Raw genomic sequence first — 17,900 nt, 5'->3', positions numbered from 1 at the left:
TTAATTAGATTTATTCAACTTGATCAATATAGGCCATTGATCAATATAAGAAGGAAACACATGTCTGTTGAATACCATTGCCTTTCTTTTCCTTTTTGAAGGAATATTAAATAGCTTACTTTAAACTAACAAGAATGTAAATGATTAGGAAGGTTTATTCTACTACTACTAATGGAATTAAGACATATTAGGAAGATTATGCTGTAATATATATATATATATATACACACACACTAATGAAATAGATGAGTCGACAATGCTACAATAACTTGCATTTTAAAATACAATACCTTATTTAATAAATTTTCTAAAATAATTTTAAAATATTATATTAAGAAGTAGTTATCTTTTCCAAAAAAAGTAACTCGTACATAATTTTTGTGGTGGAAAAGTTAATTACACCATTCACCCGTGCACAAGTTGTTTTGATTCCTACGCAGAGGTTCCATCATACATACTGGAACACTGTGCAATATTGAAGGTGGTATATAAAAGATAATGTAAATTAATAAAATACATGAGAGATGAATTTCAGACAAAATTGACACGAAAAAAAAAACATTTGACTTCTAAAACCTTCATTTTTTATGTGATTTGAACTAAAAAAATACCAAAATCCGTGCTCCCTAGACTGTGCAACATTCGGCACCGTGGCGTGAAATGAAAGCTAGGAGTAAGATCTCGCCAGAACCGCAATTGAATGAGAGACTAAAAGTTACAGTGATGTTTTTGGACCTTCCTAAGGAATAGACCAGTCCATAGCCTAAGTGTCTACCATAACAATTTTTCTATGCAATGAAGTCAGACTTTTTCATTTGTTTTAGAATTTTGTAACATTGGCCAATTGAATTTCAATATAATTTAAATATATTTTGATGAATATTTTTACTTTTTTCAATAAAAAAATCAAACAATGCCATTTTAATGATTTAATGTATCAAAAAAAAATTGTAGATTTTTTCCTAAAATATGATCGACTGCGTGTTTCTTTCTCCCCTTTCATCATCACCTTATACAAGCTTCTATTAGAAGTTGATATGAGATCCCATCATGTTAATTATGTGTGTGCGTGTACTTGGAAGAAATCAGATAAAGAGAGACACAAAAATATATATGTGATTTCCTGTGTAGGAAGTGGAGAGGAGGAGCTAGAAAAAGGTAATATAGAATGAGGTTTTGAGACTTTGTGTGTGAAAATCAAAGGTAGAATATCATTATATATGATATGCTACCTACATTCTACAGAAGAGTGGAATCATAATGCATGCTAAAGAAAATAAATAAATAAATAAAGCTCCATGCTGCTAGTTTTTATTTGTCAAATCCTAATTAGTTATGTTCCTGACTTCAATTCTATTCTCTACTGTATGCTTTGCATTATAATGTTGCTCTCTATAATTATTCTAACAAAAAAAAATACTGTTTCTCTCTAAAATATTCAAACCTTGCAGTAAAAAAAAAATAAAATCAAACCAAGCATTATATTTCATAGACAACTAGTTTTGTGCGTATAGAAAAGTTTGAAGAAGTACATTCTCCTTTTCCCCCTAAATTGAAGAAACGTCATGTGATTAAGCAGCATAGTTTTTCAGTGTTGGTGTTTAATTTTGGGGTGGAGTTGATATCTTTTTTGGTTCTGTTTTTTTATTAACGCTTTAAAAGATGGGGATTGGGAAATGTTATTGAGTGGCATCTGCTTTGGATTAAAAGAAGCAAAGATGAAATGCATAGATGGGGAATGTCGTCATGAGTACAAGCGATATGATTAGAGAAAAGAATTCTTTGCTCCACAAGCAACTAGAATTTCTCACTTTTTGGTGTTACATTTTTACTTTTTAGCTCTATTGCACCTAGCTCTTCAGTCAAAGCCATGGCCCTTTGCCCCTCATACCATCATTGGGACATAACTGCTACATGAAACTTCTCATTATGCACTAAAAAAATACCCAACTTTGGTCTTTGTTAATCAGTAATCATGCTTAAATAGCCCTTATTGCCTCCCTGCCCTTTTCACAAATCACTACATTAATATGGCTAGCTACCACATTAGTTTATCTTACTAAAATGATGAAAATTCATGTCTAAAAATTCACACTGACTAAAGCATAGTTTAGATTTATTGCTTAATTGGTTGGCATTACATAACTGATTGAGCTACAAATTTACAACCATTTATAAGATTGCTAATTCAAGGTTATGTATGTATTATGTAAACCTTTATTAACCGGAAGTCTTGAACAACTGTACTTTGATTAAGAGTAAATTATATTGACAACTCCTTGAAGTTTTTTGAAATTACTCATAAATCTCCTGCTTTTTTTAAGGTTAACAACAACCTCACTTATAAAGGTACCCTAGATAATATTTTTCAAACAATTAAAGAGAACTAATGTAATGTATAAGAGATATCAGAACTAATGTAATGTATAAGAGATATCAGTGTGGTGCTTTAAAAATAATTAAGAGGGTTAATGTAGTAGGTGTAAAAATATTAGGAATATGAAAAGAAATTTCAATAAATCTCAGAAATTTTAGTATGATTTACTCTTTGATTAATGCAGCTTCTCTAACAGTTCTTGGAGGAATATTATAGGATTGGGTGCATTGTATTTGTGCAGATAAGCCAGGGAACCTTTTCACCCCTCCTTTTTCCCCTAAGAATTCATTTTCCCAATTTACAAGGTCTATAATTTAAGTAGAGTTATACACCTGATTCTGTTTAATGAGAATAAAATTACTTACAAGATTATACACGTAATCATTTTACTGTTTCCTCTTCTTGCATAACACAGCAACCAATAACATATGGAACATGAATGATTGAGGCCAAGATGGTATGATGAGAATCGTCATAAAACTTATATTAATGAAAACTAGTTAGGTTTAAGGTGGTCAAATCAACTATGATTATAGCCAACCTGTCTGTGATTTATTCCAATTCCACTTTTCTCTCCGGGTTTCTTTTTGGTCTTTTGATTTGTCTTGCTGAATCATTATTAAGATTTTAAAACATGGTTTGCTCTCATCAATTAGGTTGAAGTTATACATGTTATATAGCAGACATTTTTACTGACAGAAAATTAGTGTATATTATCTGCATCTGATTTTATATATGCTTTTGGAGAATGGCAAAGGAACTTGAGGGTTATTATTAGCCTCATCAAGAAATCATGTATACCATTCCACGCAGGATTAAATAAAAGTTTCTTTGGTAGGAATGGAATTAAAATGAAAACTTCAAATCAAAAACATAAATTGTTAACCTATGTCTATATATATATATATCAACATTATTCTTTTCTTTTAGTATAATGATCTTCCTTCCACTTTCCAGTTAGAAAACGGCTAACAAATATGGGCTTCTCAGTGGTCATCTTGGCCTGCAATTCTCGAGGATGGAAACTGTAGTAGTTTTTGCAAAAAGCGGGTTTTTGTCATATTTAAGGAGGATGAGCCCAAAAGAACATTGGTTTGGTTTAGAATTTTAGCCTGGGATCCAACTCAGATGTCTCTTGATCAAAAATAAAATAAATCTACAATGACTTTACCCCTATTTGCATTCATAAATGATACCATTTTTTTTTAATAAACCCTTGTATATTTTAGTTACCATCTATCTTTATTAGCTATTTAGAGGGCGAATCCTGGTGCAGCGATAAAGTTGTGCCTTGGTGATTTATTGGTCATGGGTTCGAATCCGGAAACAGCTTCTTTGCATATGCAAGGGTAAGGTTGCGTACAATATCCCTCCTCCATACCTTCGCATAGCGAAGAGTCTCTGGGCAATGAGGTACGAAGTTTTTTATCTTTATTAGCTATTTCAAATTCAAGGTAGAATGCTTGGCATTCTGATAATAGATAATAAACTTTAGAAATCTTTTAAACTTGTGGAGAAACTTTTTCTGCTTACGTTATAAAATATTACATAAAATGATAGCTATTGTATCCATAATTTGTTGGAAATTGGTTGACCGTGGAGTCAAATTTCAATTTTGTTCTTTCCGGTATACTTTACCTTATCAATTTGTATGTTTTAACATTGAGAAAGATTAGTGACACTCTGTTTAACATCTTTCTTTTCATATGATTAATTGAAATTTGTTAAATCATTAATTTCAATGGATTTTACTTTTAGATTAAGTGAAAGAGTCTTCAAATGATAAGTAAACTTAAAAAAATTTATAACTTTTAACAAATTTTAACTAGTTACGTTTAGAATATTAGGAGAGTGTTAAAAAAATATTATTAGCGTTCTTTTTAGTAATTTGCATTCAACAACGTTTAAAAGGAGATCTTTCTCCTTTCACTCAACACCAGTTGACATATGGTAAATGTAAAAAGCAAAAGTAATGCAAGTGTCAAGATCTTTTCTTTTTTAATTTATTTTTATATTAGGTCCTAAAACTAATTTATAACAAAAAAGGAAAAGAAAACAGGATTGCATGATTGCATTTCATTATTTTTATACGGTCGAATCCTTAACAGTTTTTCTATTGCATATTCCTCATAAAAAGTGGAATAGACAATTATTCCACCACATTTGTATTACATTTTTTTTTCGTAATAGCTTATTATTATTATTATAATAATTATTATTATAGAAAGACAAGGAAGAAAGAAGCGAAGTTAGACTAGGATTTGTTAATTAGGTTCTGAACTGACCTTGGAAAAAATATATGGCTTGAGATTGATCTATTTACTGGTTAGAGATCTTTTTTAGAGCTTGGTCTACATAGAAACCTGGTCCCATCTACAAACATGTTTAACGGCTTAGTTTGTGATAACTCATTTAAAAGTATATTTTACAATAACACATTTAAATAAGATATAAATTTAATTTTCAGTTAACTTAACTATAAGCTTTAATTTGACGACTCTTTATATGGACCAACATTATTAATATTTAAAAAGATAAATAAATATAAAATTTTAATATATTATAACAAATTTAATATTATAATAAATATTTATTTTGATTTTTTAAATAAGTTAATCTGTTAAATCTAAAAAAAAACTTTTTTAATGACTTAGAATCTGATTTGATTATCTAAATAGACTTTTCTAAAAGTCTTCACTTGATATTTTTTTCTAAAAAGACTTGATCTGATGGAGACTCATAAATTCATAGCAACTTATAAATAATTGGCATATTACACTAATTCATGTGGGTGAAGGGGTGGGGTGAGGAGTCAAAGTCCATCTTTTAAATTAGGCTTTGTTTGATTCAGCAAAGAGAGAAAATGAATAATCCTGGGAAGACAATTTCTTTTTTATTGTTTGGAACTATCCAACCTAAAAGGAAAGAAGAAATAATGCATATGTGCAGTATTGAAGGCTTATCGAGCATTGGTTGAAAGTTCTTGATAAAATTAAGATTGGTGATACCTTATCTTGGAATATGGCAGCAAATATAATTAAAAGAACACACACACAGTTAAGCATATTGTGGTGAGTGACTCAAAATTACAAAAAGCATAAAGTGAAAAGGTTTTAAGTGATGCTGTCGTAACTGAATTCCAGTTATCATAACTAAATTAGTTTTGACACCAAAGTATAGTCTTTGTTCTTAGGACTAGCATTTAGAGTGAATATATGTTTGATCATGTTATTCATTGAGAGAGAGGCTGAAAACATAATAGTTGCAGAAAAATGCAAATAGTTCAAAAGGGAGATAGTGAGCTAGGTGATTGAGAGATGTTTTGAAAAGAAAAAAACCAAGAGAGATCAAAGCTAGTTGTTGCTTGTATTGAATTTATAATCTTCATGATCATTGTGATGATGATGAACTGTCTTTTCCTGTGGATGTAGGCACATTGCCAAACCACGTAAATCTAGTGTAGATTCTTGTTTGTTGCTTTGTTGTGTTTTTTTTTCTTTTCTTTGATCTTGTATAGGTTCTATAGCATAAAGAGGTAGAAGAACCAACACATATGATTCCAAATTGATATCATTTAAAGTATTTATACCTTTAAATTGTATAATGCAAGTAAAAGAGTATTAAGAAATACTAAAATGATATGATATCATAGATAATCTTATTTCTTAATGGTTAGAGGTTTGATTTTAGAAATTTAGAGACTAAAAATATAATTTTAAATTTAGATAAAACAATAATGACCTAAATTTGAAGGATAAAAAATATATTTAATATAGGATAAAATATAAACATATGTTACATAAAAGACATGTAATTTAATTGAAATGATATATTTTATTTCATAAAAATATTTTTTCTACTAAAAACCACACAAATACCAAATATTACATGCAAATGGACCTTTAAATTTTTTAAAATTAAAATTATGTTAATTTTAATGCTTGAATAATTTGAAATTAGTAACTGAACAACTTTTGAAAAAGTAGACAAAATTAAATTATTATTAAAGGGATTAAAACTTTTTTCCCCTCATTAAATTTTCTTCATTACTTTTTTGGGCCCTTCAATCATGGGCCTAGTGCCATCAGTCCTAAAACAAGCAGACTATTACTTCCTGCACTCCCCAAGTTGCTTCTTACACTTTTTCGAAATATTATTTTATATTCGGATTAGTTATTCCGAAAGCCAAAAATAAATAAAAATTTCAGAATATATTTTATATTCTGGATTGCACAGTCTGGAAGGCAAAACGAAAGTGCAGAAAGCAATAGCCGAACAAGTCTCAGGGCCGGGCCTGACTTCCGATTTGGGACAGAGCAACATGCACCATGGAATGAATAAAAATAAAAGAAGCACGACAAGCGAAGATTCTAGAACCCCCTTGTATAAACAAAAATACTATAAAATCAAAAAATTAAAATAGAATCAACATAAACCCTTTTGTAAAACCCTAACAATTGACCTCAACTTTCTCGACAAGAGGCTCTCTGTCGGTGTTCTCTCCCTTCCCTTTGGTGTCGTGTCTTTCAAATGGCGAAGCGTTTGATTCCTCTGTTCAATCGGGTTTTGGTGGAGAAAATCGTGCCTCCATCGAAGACCACCGCTGGCATTTTGTTACCCGAGAAATCCACCAAGGTTTTTACACCCCCAATCCAATTCATTCGTACCCTTTTCAATTCCTCCTTTTGGGTCTTCTATTTTCATTTCAAAATTTCATCTTGGCTTGATTTCTTCATATTTTACTTATTCCATTTTCACCACTTTTTTTTATGGGTGTTTTAGCTGTCCAATTTTCTGTGTGTGATACTGTGATATGATATCGTACCCAGATGGGTACTAATTAAGCTGATGCATACTGTCCTGTTCTGTTTTTTTGGATTGTGATCCTATGGTTCTTTGTATTATAGAGTAGTTGTCTTAGTGTATTTACAATAACAATTAAATTTGAAGAGTGAGTTTTCTTTGTTCAAGGTCTTTTCCAAGTTAGTGCTTCAGCTTCTTTCGATTGATAAGTGACAATTTATCACTGCAAATCATACATTTGAGTTACATTCTTGATTTTTTGTAGTGCATTTGCTGAGTTGGTGTATTTTTACGTGTTTTACTTTAGCTGAATTCCGGAAAAGTTATTGCTGTTGGCCCTGGCTTTCACAGTAAGGATGGGAAGCTAATTCCTGTGGCTGTAAAGGAAGGTGACACTGTTCTTTTGCCTGAATATGGGGGAACTGAGGTGAAGCTTGATAACAAAGAGTATGTATATGTTTTTTCTTGTGATATTTTTTATTTATTAGTTTATTTTTTACCCTCGTAGAATTCTTCAACTTAACCCTAAAGTTTAATATGTAGATATAAATGTTTGAATGGACTAGAATTAATCTTGAGGTCCCGCATTTTTCTAAATACATTTTCTTGTTACAAAGTTGATCCCTTCAGGTCTAAATGAGTAAATGTTATTGACTTATTGGAGACTGTTTTCTTTGTGAATCATTAATACAAGGTAGACCCTTATTGAAGAAGGAGATGCTGTGCTTGATATTGTTTGTCCATTATTTAGAATTGCTTTGTTTGATGATTCGTTTATTATGTGTGTGTGTGTGTGTGTATATATATATATATATATATATATTTGTTAGTTTTTTTAATCTGATGTTTCTTTTTTATCCATAGTTTCTTAGTTCTATACTTCTAATGAAGTAAAGCATTAGTATCATAAGAATTTTATTGCTTTTTGTTACTAGATTCTCAGTTGCCTAATATTCAGGGTTTAACTAAATTTGAAGTTCCACGTGGTGTTAAGAATGTATAATTTGAACCAGACAGATGTTGAAAAGTACATATCTTTTTCTCTATGTTAGAAAAAGACAAGAAGTCACAATCCAAAATTAAGAGGATAGGGAGTGTCTTGATTTTTTATCTGTTAACTTGCCATTCTCAAACCCTCTCAAATTATGGGATTTGAGTGTGGCAAAGTTAACAGACGAAATATCGACATCAAGGTTTAAGGGATGCTAGTTTTGGAAATATTTTATTGATATTAACCTACTTAGCCACCAATTAATTTCTCTCCTTTTCTTGTACTATGTAAATGAATTATATTGGACGGATTTAGTTGGTTCATCCTAGTTGCAATAGCTGCTATCTATTTCTCAAGTCTTGGCTAATTAAATGCTTTTTGTGTAGGTATCATCTGTTTAGAGACGATGATATACTGGGGACATTGCATGATTGATGTCAAAATCATCCGTGGAAATTTACATGCTAGGTGCTCTGCTACATTTGAGGAGTTTCTTTATGTTCTGATTTTTATGTATGATGTCTAAATCAACATTTTGGTGTGGAGCAAAACACTTGGAACTTTTTTTGGGCTTACCATGAATGTTATTTTCTGCAACAACTGGAAAAACTATTTTGTAGCTCATGAAATTTATTGCCTTAACATTTTGTAGTTCTGTTTTTTTTTGCTTGGTTAAGAGTATTTATCGTTGTCACATTTTCTGTTGCATACTCGTGGATGGGGATTCCAAATATTTTGTAAAGGTGATAATTGTTTTTTAAAATTCTTTCTGACATTTTTTTGATTGGGACGTATCATGCAAGTTCGAGCACAATCAAGAAGAAAGCAGTTTTGTTTGACAACGTTAAGGATTTAAACAACATTCAGTGCACGTTAAATTAAAATTGTTGCTGCATCCATGTCAGCAAATACTATTGATGAATATAATTAAGTTCCATCTGGTTCAAATGTTCATTGGTTGTAATGATTTCGTTTTGGTTGATTATATATTGTTCACGTTTTTGTGGAAGCAAGACTACAAGAGATGGTGTCAAAAGTCAAGTGTTTTTCATGGATAGTTCAAGTGAACTTCAAGAAATCCAAGTAATACAAGTTACATCTACAAGTTAGATTTAAAAGTTAGATTTGAAAGCACAAAGGTTTGGTCAAAAGCATTTTCTTTCAAAACCTTTTATTTTAAAGATTTCTCTCTGATAATCGATTACTAGAGTCTGTAATCGATTATCAGTGACCAAAATATTTTCTGAAAATGTTTCAAGTATTTTTAAATATTTTTGAAATGATGTAATTGATTATACATTGCTTGTAATCGATTACAAAAGTTCTTGAATGTTTTAAAATAGCTATAAGAAATTTGAATTCAAAATTTCAAATATGTAATCGACTACATCGATTACCGGTCTTAGAAATTCAAATTTTAAGTGAAGAGTCACAACTCTTAAAAAAATAAATGTGTAATTGATTACGCTAATATGGATAATCAGTAAGAATTTTCGAAAAAAATTTTCAACAGAATTTTGAATGATCATCAAAGGCCTATATATATATATATATGCCTTTGGGCACGAAATTTGTCGAGAGCTTTGCTTGTCCAAAAAGTGTTATCCTCTCAAAAGATTAAGAGAGTTTTCATTGTCTAAAAAGTTTTATCCTCTCAAAAGATTAAGAGAGTTTTCACTAGTAAAAACATTCTTATCGCCTCAAATACAAATCTTCATATCTTCAAAAAAATTCCTTGACAAAAAGCTTGTGTCATCAATAAGGAATTGAGTGCTTCATTATAAACATCTTTCAAGAGACTCTCATCTTCTTCTTCTCTTTCTAATCAAGGGACTAAGAGATTGAGAGTCTCTTGTTGTATAGCATCTGAACACAAAGAAAGAATTGTCCTTGTGTTTCAAAAATTATAAAGGAAGGAACTCCCAAGAAGGTTTCTTGGGGACTGGACGTAAGCAACAGACTTTGTCGAACCAGTATAATGTACTCTTTTTCCCTCAAACTCTTTTATTTATTGTTGCTTATTATTTTTATTCATTAAGTTTAATTTGAATTATCATTTAGAAATTTATTTTAAAAGAAATCTTGAGACTTGGGTTAAAGTGTATAAAATTTTAACTGTAGAACAATTTATAAAATCTTAATTCAACTCTTCATTCTTAAAATTTCTGAGGCCATTTGTCTAACAATTATTACTTTCTACCTATGCATGCCGTGCTAACTCATTATTTATCTCTTGTGATTTTGTAAATTTCATTTTTGAAAGTTGATTACCACACAGTTAAACGAATTTCTAGCATGTTTGCATTGGCATGTCATTGCTTTGGATGCGCATCATTCTGAACGCTTGCAATAATTGGTTTTAAGTCAATTCAGCTATTGGATGTGAATTCTTGTAAAGACGTGGGTGGCCTTTGGATGCCGAAACAAACACAACGTGGGTGGCCTTTGGATGCTGAATCAGATTGCATATTATTTTTATTCTGCTATGAGTAATTATTTTGTATATTAACTAAATCAAACTAATTTGCAAACACTGCTACATATCTAGTTTGATTTACATTTATATATTGGTTCGTGTTAGTTTGGTTATGTGCCAATGCTTTCTTTAATAATATATTTTGCCTTTTCCATTTTTTTTATATATTGGTTCTACTTTTCAATTAATACGATTGAAGTGGATTTTCTCCCCAATACAAAAACTTTTTCGTGTTTCTTCGGTTTCTGTAATTTTCTGGCGGGGGGAGTTGGTGTTGTTCTAAGCATTATTATATATTTGTATATTAACTTGTAAAAATGATCAGTGTAAGTTCAATTCAATTCAGATTAAATCAGTGTATAAACATGCTCTTGGATTACAAATTAGATAGATTCCTTTCATTTCAGTGGATTATAAATGGCTAATCCTAATGCTCACTTTCAACCCCTGCTCCTCTAACTCGCAATTCGAAAGAAAACAAAATCTAGAAACTTAGAAAGTACTAAGATAACAATTAAAGATGATCCAATAGTAGTAATGAGTTTCTGTGAGGATTTTAGAAAAAAATATATTTATTGTGGTGAAAGGAATTAGGAACATCTGTGTAATTAAAACAGTTCATATTTTATTTAACACCAGGTAATGGCTTTCCTTCTAGAAATGCTTTAAGTAGCACGAGTGATCTCTGTGGTTGAGTAAAGGGAGCTTCATGAGATGCTCCTCTTATGGTGGCATATGATAACATGCCCCCATATACTTGTGTCCATCCTGCCACCTGAAATTCATATACCAAATCAAGGTTGAGTCAAATGGCAATGCTTAGATGTATTAAAAAATTTCAAGGTATAATGATACCTTAAAAATTCTTTAGAAATAATATATATATATATATATATATATATATATATATATATATATATATATATATAAAACTTTTTACTGAAGTTAAATTTTATTAACCCTTTTATTAGATCATATTATATTATCTTGGTGATCATGAATATCAAATTTTGGATAATTCAGAAATTGCTAAATGCATAATCAAAATAGCTGAAATTTACTAATATATAAATTTTTGGAGAGTTTTCAACCAATGGTTAAGATTGATATAAAATGTTATTCAAGATGTTATATATTTATAAATTGTATTCCAAGTATTAACCTGTTTTCCCTCAAACCAGGCTCTATAGGCAACTGTTGTATTTAGTCCAAGTTCCTTGGCTAATCCATTCACCAGAGATCTCGATCCCAGTAATGGGATAACTGAATCTTGATCTCCACTGTACCGAAAAAAAGGACTTGGCTTGATTAAAAAATGTTGGTGAATCATGGTAGGTAGGTAATGGGGTTAGGTAAGTAAATGCAGATGATTCAATAAATTCGCTTACCTGTATACCAGAACTCTGATGTTGGAATTAACAAGTGCTCCTAGAATAGAAATGGTTGGTATCTCTAGATTCCGACGGTCATAATGGAGAACTCTATAACACAGGATAGATAGTGTTAAATAGGAGGGATAAGTCTAAAAAAAAGGGGTCCAAGTCAAACTATGGAAACATAAGGAGTAAAAAAAAAAAGAGTTGCTAGAGAATGCTACACCAGGAGTCTAGGTCAATAATTTAAAGATTGAGTAATAAAGGACACTAAAATAAAGATGGAAAAACATATACTTTCTCTTTTTCATAAAAAGTGTCATCCTAAGTTATTTTACAAAGATAAAAAAAAACTAATAAATAGATAAAAGAAAGTGATAATTTTACAAAATTAACCTAATTAAATGGATGAAAGAGGATAATATTAATGCTAGATTCAAAAACTAAAGTAACATTTATCAGGGATATAATGAAAAAGAGTAATTAATGTTACATTGAAAAGTCAAATTAATGTTACATTGAAAAGTCAAATGTAACACTAATTTAAGAATGGAGGTAATAGTATTTTAGGGTAAAATATATTTTTGGTTCTGGACTTTCAAAAAAACTTGATACCTGTTTTGGTACTTTAACTTTAATCAATTTGATTCTGAACTTTAGAAGAAAACATGATTTTCATCCCTCATCTGAAATGGTTTTTATTATAAGAAAAGAAACAAACCATCATGTTTTTTTTTTAAGTTCAGGGATCAAATTGATCATAATTGAAGTTCAAGAACTAAAATCTAAGTTTCACTGAAACTATAGGGAGGACTGAAAACATATTTATATATATGCATCTCTAAATCTAAATGCACTAATTATGTCTCATCATTGAAGCAATAAATAAGACTTACCTGCTGCAAGTTGACCATTTTGAGACTCCAACAAGCTTAGCATGGAGAGCCTTCTGCACATCTTTCCTGTTTAAGTATGTGACTGCTTTATCATCCACACAAACATCTATCTTCTGTGTCTCTTGCTACATCATAGACAAAAGCAAGTAAAAGAAAAAATATAGAACAACACCAGCTGGGAGAAAACAATCAAAATAATTAAGATGGGGTATGCATATATAACAGATGAAGCTTACCATTTGATTCAGCTCATAAGACTGCTGATTTGCTGATGACAGACACACATCAAGAGTGACATCATATTGGTCTATATAGTTGCTAACCTCAGTAAACACCAGTCCATTTATTTTTGCACAAACGTCACTAAGATTCCCATGTATCGTTTGTCTCCTAATAGTGGAATAGTTGCAGACTCTGGTGAAGAGATCGTAAGTTGAATCTGAAATCAGTCCATGGGACCAAAGGAATTCAGCTTTGGAGTTCAAATCAGTATCAAATTCCATAAGAGGATTCCCTATCTGCAAATATCAAAACATGTATATGAACACATTATACTTTTCAAATAAATCAAATGATTTTTTGTTATATATGCATTCAAAATTTCCCTATGTACTCACTGCTATCCCCTTAAGATTAAAGTTGGTCTTTGTTTGAACAATAAGTTGTGCAAGTTGTGGAGCATAGTGGCCTGCAAAAAACAAAACAAGTTTGTATTACCTTATTGCAGTTTCAAAATGAATATATTATTAACTTATTTCAATTATTTCTGTCTACCAGCATAACTCTCCCCTGTAATGAAGAAGTCGTTATTTGAGTACTCAGGGAATTCAGTGAACCAGCGCTGCAGGAAAACAAGATTATCCCTAGCTGTAATTTCATCTGTCACTAATGTATAGAAAGATGCATTGCTAGAGTAGGAAAATCCAACACCAGCCGGTGATTCCAAGTATAGCACATTTGCCACTGAAAAACAAAATGAAAAATCAATAAGAAATTTTGGTTTCAAGAAAGGAGCATATTTGATATTTTGACCCCTATAGAAACAAAGCATTGGATATACAAAGTTGTTGGATTTTTGGTTCACCTTTGTTCCAACTAAAATGATTTTTCACAAGAACATTGCTGTCTGGTTTGAAAGGGCCATGCTCAACTAAAGCTCCAACTCCAATAGATGAACAACCAGGACCTTCATATATCAAAAGAAAGCACCTTTATTTCTTTGATTAGTTTAAATAGTTTAAACCTATGCCAAAATAAATAAATGAACAATATCTTGTATATACCTCCATTCAACCATAGGACTACTGGCTTGGAAGTAGGGTGTTTTTCAGCTTCAACAAAGTAATAAAACAAAGCTCTCTGATTTTGGTTATCCACGGAAAAGTAACCAGAATATTGCTGAAATTTGACATGTGGCTGCCCCGGCAAATTGCTTATTTTATCAGCTTCAGGAAGTGAATTCACCCCCACAAGTGTTTGTGCAAGAACAATGATTATTGTTGCAATCATAGTAAATGGGTGAGGTAGCATGGTCATATTCAGATGTTGTTGGTTTAATTGGGGGATCAAGGTGAAATGCAAAGGTTTACAACAAATAAGGAACAAGTCATTGTCCTATTAATATAACGTTTGTGTTTGTAGTCCACGCCTGAAACAAATGGTGGCTGTTACACCTGTGGAATTAGTTGTTAACCTGCCTGCCTTGAGAATTTGGGTTATATATTCCCTTTTATTGTTTTTTCATGTGTGGATGCACTCTATGTTTGACTTTATAATATGAATAAAAATGCGTTAGGCAAATCAGTGCAATTTAGATTAGAAAAATAGAATTAAATTTCAGTACACCAACCAACAGTGTACAACATTTTTACAGTGTTAACAGGAAGGAACTGTGAAGATTTTTAAGGGGCCTAGGCCCCCCTATTTTTTTAAAAAAATTAAAACTTTTAAAATATACATCAAAGTTATTATTTTTATTAAGGCGATTTGACTATGAAAAAATAATCCTAATTTATTGCAGAGATAATTGCATTGTTTTCTTTTTCTTTTTAGTCAAAATAATTTACTCAATGATTTTCCTTTTATAATCCATTATTTCAATTTTAAATACTACTTTTTCCGTCTAATTATAATTTATGTCCTAGGTTATTTTACACATAGAAAAACTAATAAATAATAAAATAAAATAAAATATTTATAAAATTAACATTATCATCATTAATTTTTTTAACTCATATAATTAATAAGGAACATGTGTAAGTTCAACTCAACTCAGATTAAATCAGTTTATGAATATCACTCATCAAAAAAAAAAAAATCAGTTTATAAATAAGCCATTGGCGTCGAGTTAGTGCCTTGGTGGTAAGGAAAATGGATAAATTACATAAACTCAATTTTTTTTAACGAACATAAATTCAAATTTGATTGTCACTATTTGTACTAAAAATATAAATACCCCCTATCAGTTACAAGAAGTTGGTTGCGTTTCAGTGAATTATACATAGCTAATCCTAATCTCACACTTACAACCCTTGCCCCTTTAACTCATTATTCGAAACAAAAACAAAACAAAAAAAATAGAAAGCACTAAGATAACAATTAAAGGCGATCCAATAGCAGTAATAAGTTTCTGTGAGGATTTTAGAAGGATTTATCTTATTGTGGTAAAAGAAATTAGGAACACCTGTGTAACTAAAAGCTGTTCATATTTTATTCTATACTTGGTAGTGGCTTTCCTTCCAGAAAGGCTTTGAGTAGCCCGAGTGATCTCTCTGGTTGAGTATAGGGAGCTTCATGAGATGCTCCTCTTATGGTGGCATATGATAACATGTCCCCGTATACTTGTGTCCATCCTCCTACCTAGAATATACCAAATCATGGTTGAGTGGAATGGCTTAGATGTGCTGATTTTTTTAATAATATCTTTAGTAACATAAGATGTGATAAAATAATACTTTTAATAACTTTTTACTAAAGTTAAATTTCATTAACCAATTTATTAGAATATATATATATATATATATATATATATATATATATATATATATATATATATATATATATGATTAAAATAAAATTTTGGTTCTTTATTTATATTTTAGGTTTCATTTGGTTTCTTAATTTGGATGACACATGATAAATGGTAAAAGATGTTAGGTTAGTCAGAATTAATATCATCAGTATAAAGAGTTGACAAATAAAAGGAGTAATTTAGTCTAATAGAAATATTATAAAAGATCAAAGTGAAATTTTTATACATAAATGACCAAAACCTAAAATATAAATAGGAAACCAAAGTTCTATATATTCCAACTCTTTTTTTTATACAATGGTCACATAAAGATTATAATCTATTATCTTTTCTCCGCAATCAAAAGTTATGAAATTAATCTCCGGAGAAAATAGAGTACTAGTTAAGGAGAAACTTCTCTCTCCACATGTGATTTTCTATTCACATAGCCTCTGGAAAACTAAACTCTTGACATATGCTTAAAAAACTCAAACTACTTGTCACTTGTGCGAGAACATATTTAGAACTCCATAGATCTCAATACCAGGATATCTAGTATCCATTTTTTTTAGAATATATTTATGGACTAGCTTGTGGTCACGAGTTCATTTTTGTAAAAATTGTCGATTATAACAATAAATTTAGTTTATTAATTATAAAAATTTTAATTACTCAAATGTATCATCAGATTCATTTTATCATTTTTGTTAATGATTCTAAGAAAAATCCTTTTAGGGGTTATAACAATAATTTTTATTCTCAAATAATATTAAGATGTTTTATCATTTTATATTATCTTGATGATTATGAACATCAAATTTTGGATAATTTAGACATTCAAAATGCATCATTTAAACAGATGAAGTATGCTTAAATGTCAAACATCATATTTTATTGCAATGAAGCCTATAAAAAAATAATTTTAATCATTCTACAATTTTAAATTCACGATTTTGATCTTTTCCTTATATAGACGATTGACATGGCACTTATATGTCAAGAGGTTGAATAAAGTAAACTCATAACCTTTTGTTTAAAGACAAAGCAATAAACAGCTAAAACATTTATTTTGGTTAATTAATTTTATAAACACTATTTTACATGTATCATTAGTCAAGAGTTTTAATTTTTTTAAAATTATAAAAATTTATAAATTAAGTAAAATATTTAATATTGCATGTATTTATTTTTATTATAAACTTTATTTGGATAAAAATTTGTTCTTACTTAATTATAAATTTAAGAGAAATTACAAAAAGTAATATATAGATTATTTAAAAAAAATTATTTTATGTAATTTATACAAATTACGTAAATTTAAAATAATATTTAAATAATCTAAAATTTAAATTTAAAATTTATTAATTTTATAATTAAAATAAAATTTGTATTATTTATATATAAAAATTAATTTACATAATTTATATAAATTACATGAAATAATTTATATAAGTAATTTACATATTAATTTATGTAATTTTCTTGATTTATATAATTGGTATTAAAAAATTATTTACTAAATAATTTTTATAGTTAAAATTAAAATATTAAGATGTAAGTTTCCTAAAGAAATTAAATATTCAAATTTCATTAATTTATATAATTAGAATAAAAATAATTTATCTTAAAATAAATTTACTTAATTTGAATAATTTACATATTAATTGATTAATTGATGAAATTATATTTATTTATATAATTAGAATATAAAAAATCTGTATATTAAAATCAATTTATATATTAATTTATGAAATTTAATTATAAATTGGCTAAATAAAAATAAAAATATGAAAACTATTAAGAAAATATATAAGATGATATATAATAAAATTAAAAATATTTATATATTAAATTAATTTTTTAATTCATAAATTTTTATAATTTGAAAAAAATTAATATTTCTTGACTAATTATACATATAAAATAGTGTTTATAAAGTTAAATAAATAAAACAAGTGTGTCACTGATCTATTA

At 29.2% G+C, this 17,900-nt stretch overlaps 2 protein-coding genes across 3 annotated transcripts; one reads left to right on the top strand and one right to left on the bottom strand.

The window, feature by feature from the left end:
- The first annotated feature begins 6,797 nt into the window (after positions 1-6,797).
- LOC114399133 (10 kDa chaperonin, mitochondrial-like) lies at positions 6,798-8,865 on the top strand. Its single transcript, XM_028361254.1, has 3 exons — positions 6,798-7,012; positions 7,488-7,627; positions 8,558-8,865. Exons 1-3 carry the CDS (start codon positions 6,908-6,910, stop codon positions 8,604-8,606), a joined length of 294 nt encoding a protein of 97 aa, XP_028217055.1. The 5' UTR covers positions 6,798-6,907; the 3' UTR covers positions 8,607-8,865.
- Positions 8,866-11,168: 2,303 nt separating this feature from the next.
- Positions 11,169-14,575, bottom strand: LOC114400094 (serine carboxypeptidase-like 45). 2 transcript variants are annotated; one of them, XM_028362374.1, is made up of 9 exons: positions 14,200-14,567; positions 14,001-14,102; positions 13,691-13,879; positions 13,534-13,604; positions 13,153-13,434; positions 12,917-13,041; positions 12,036-12,128; positions 11,810-11,927; positions 11,169-11,422 (listed from the first exon to the last, which is right to left on the bottom strand). In XM_028362374.1, the coding sequence occupies exons 1-9, from the start codon at positions 14,450-14,452 to the stop codon at positions 11,273-11,275; spliced, it is 1,383 nt and encodes a 460-aa protein (XP_028218175.1). In that variant the 5' UTR covers positions 14,453-14,567; the 3' UTR covers positions 11,169-11,272. The 2 variants fall into 2 exon arrangements, with proteins under 2 accessions (XP_028218175.1, XP_028218176.1); XM_028362375.1 differs by lacking the exon at positions 11,810-11,927 and having other exon boundaries at positions 14,200-14,575.
- Between the last annotated feature and the right edge of the window lie 3,325 nt (positions 14,576-17,900).

This window comes from Glycine soja, chromosome 19, assembly GCF_004193775.1.
Source record: "Glycine soja cultivar W05 chromosome 19, ASM419377v2, whole genome shotgun sequence".
Taxonomy (NCBI): Eukaryota; Viridiplantae; Streptophyta; class Magnoliopsida; order Fabales; family Fabaceae; genus Glycine; species Glycine soja.
Note: the sequence above shows the minus strand (reverse complement) of the source record. Positions and strands in the feature narration are given on the sequence as shown.

Excerpts from the sequence above, each read along its gene's own strand:
- LOC114399133 (XM_028361254.1), top strand. The coding sequence starts at position 6,908 with ATGGCGAAGCGTTTGATTCCTCTGTTCAATCGGGTTTTGGTGGAGAAA. Across the intron at positions 7,013-7,487 it reads TACCCGAGAAATCCACCAAG|CTGAATTCCGGAAAAGTTAT; the intron begins GTTTTTACACCC and ends GTTTTACTTTAG. Across the intron at positions 7,628-8,557 it reads GTGAAGCTTGATAACAAAGA|GTATCATCTGTTTAGAGACG; the intron begins GTATGTATATGT and ends CTTTTTGTGTAG.
- LOC114400094 (XM_028362374.1), bottom strand. The coding sequence starts at position 14,452 with ATGACCATGCTACCTCACCCATTTACTATGATTGCAACAATAATCATT. Across the intron at positions 13,435-13,533 it reads TTAATCTTAAGGGGATAGCA|ATAGGGAATCCTCTTATGGA; the intron begins GTGAGTACATAG and ends TGATATTTGCAG. Across the intron at positions 11,928-12,035 it reads ATCAGAGTTCTGGTATACAG|TGGAGATCAAGATTCAGTTA; the intron begins GTAAGCGAATTT and ends TTTTCGGTACAG.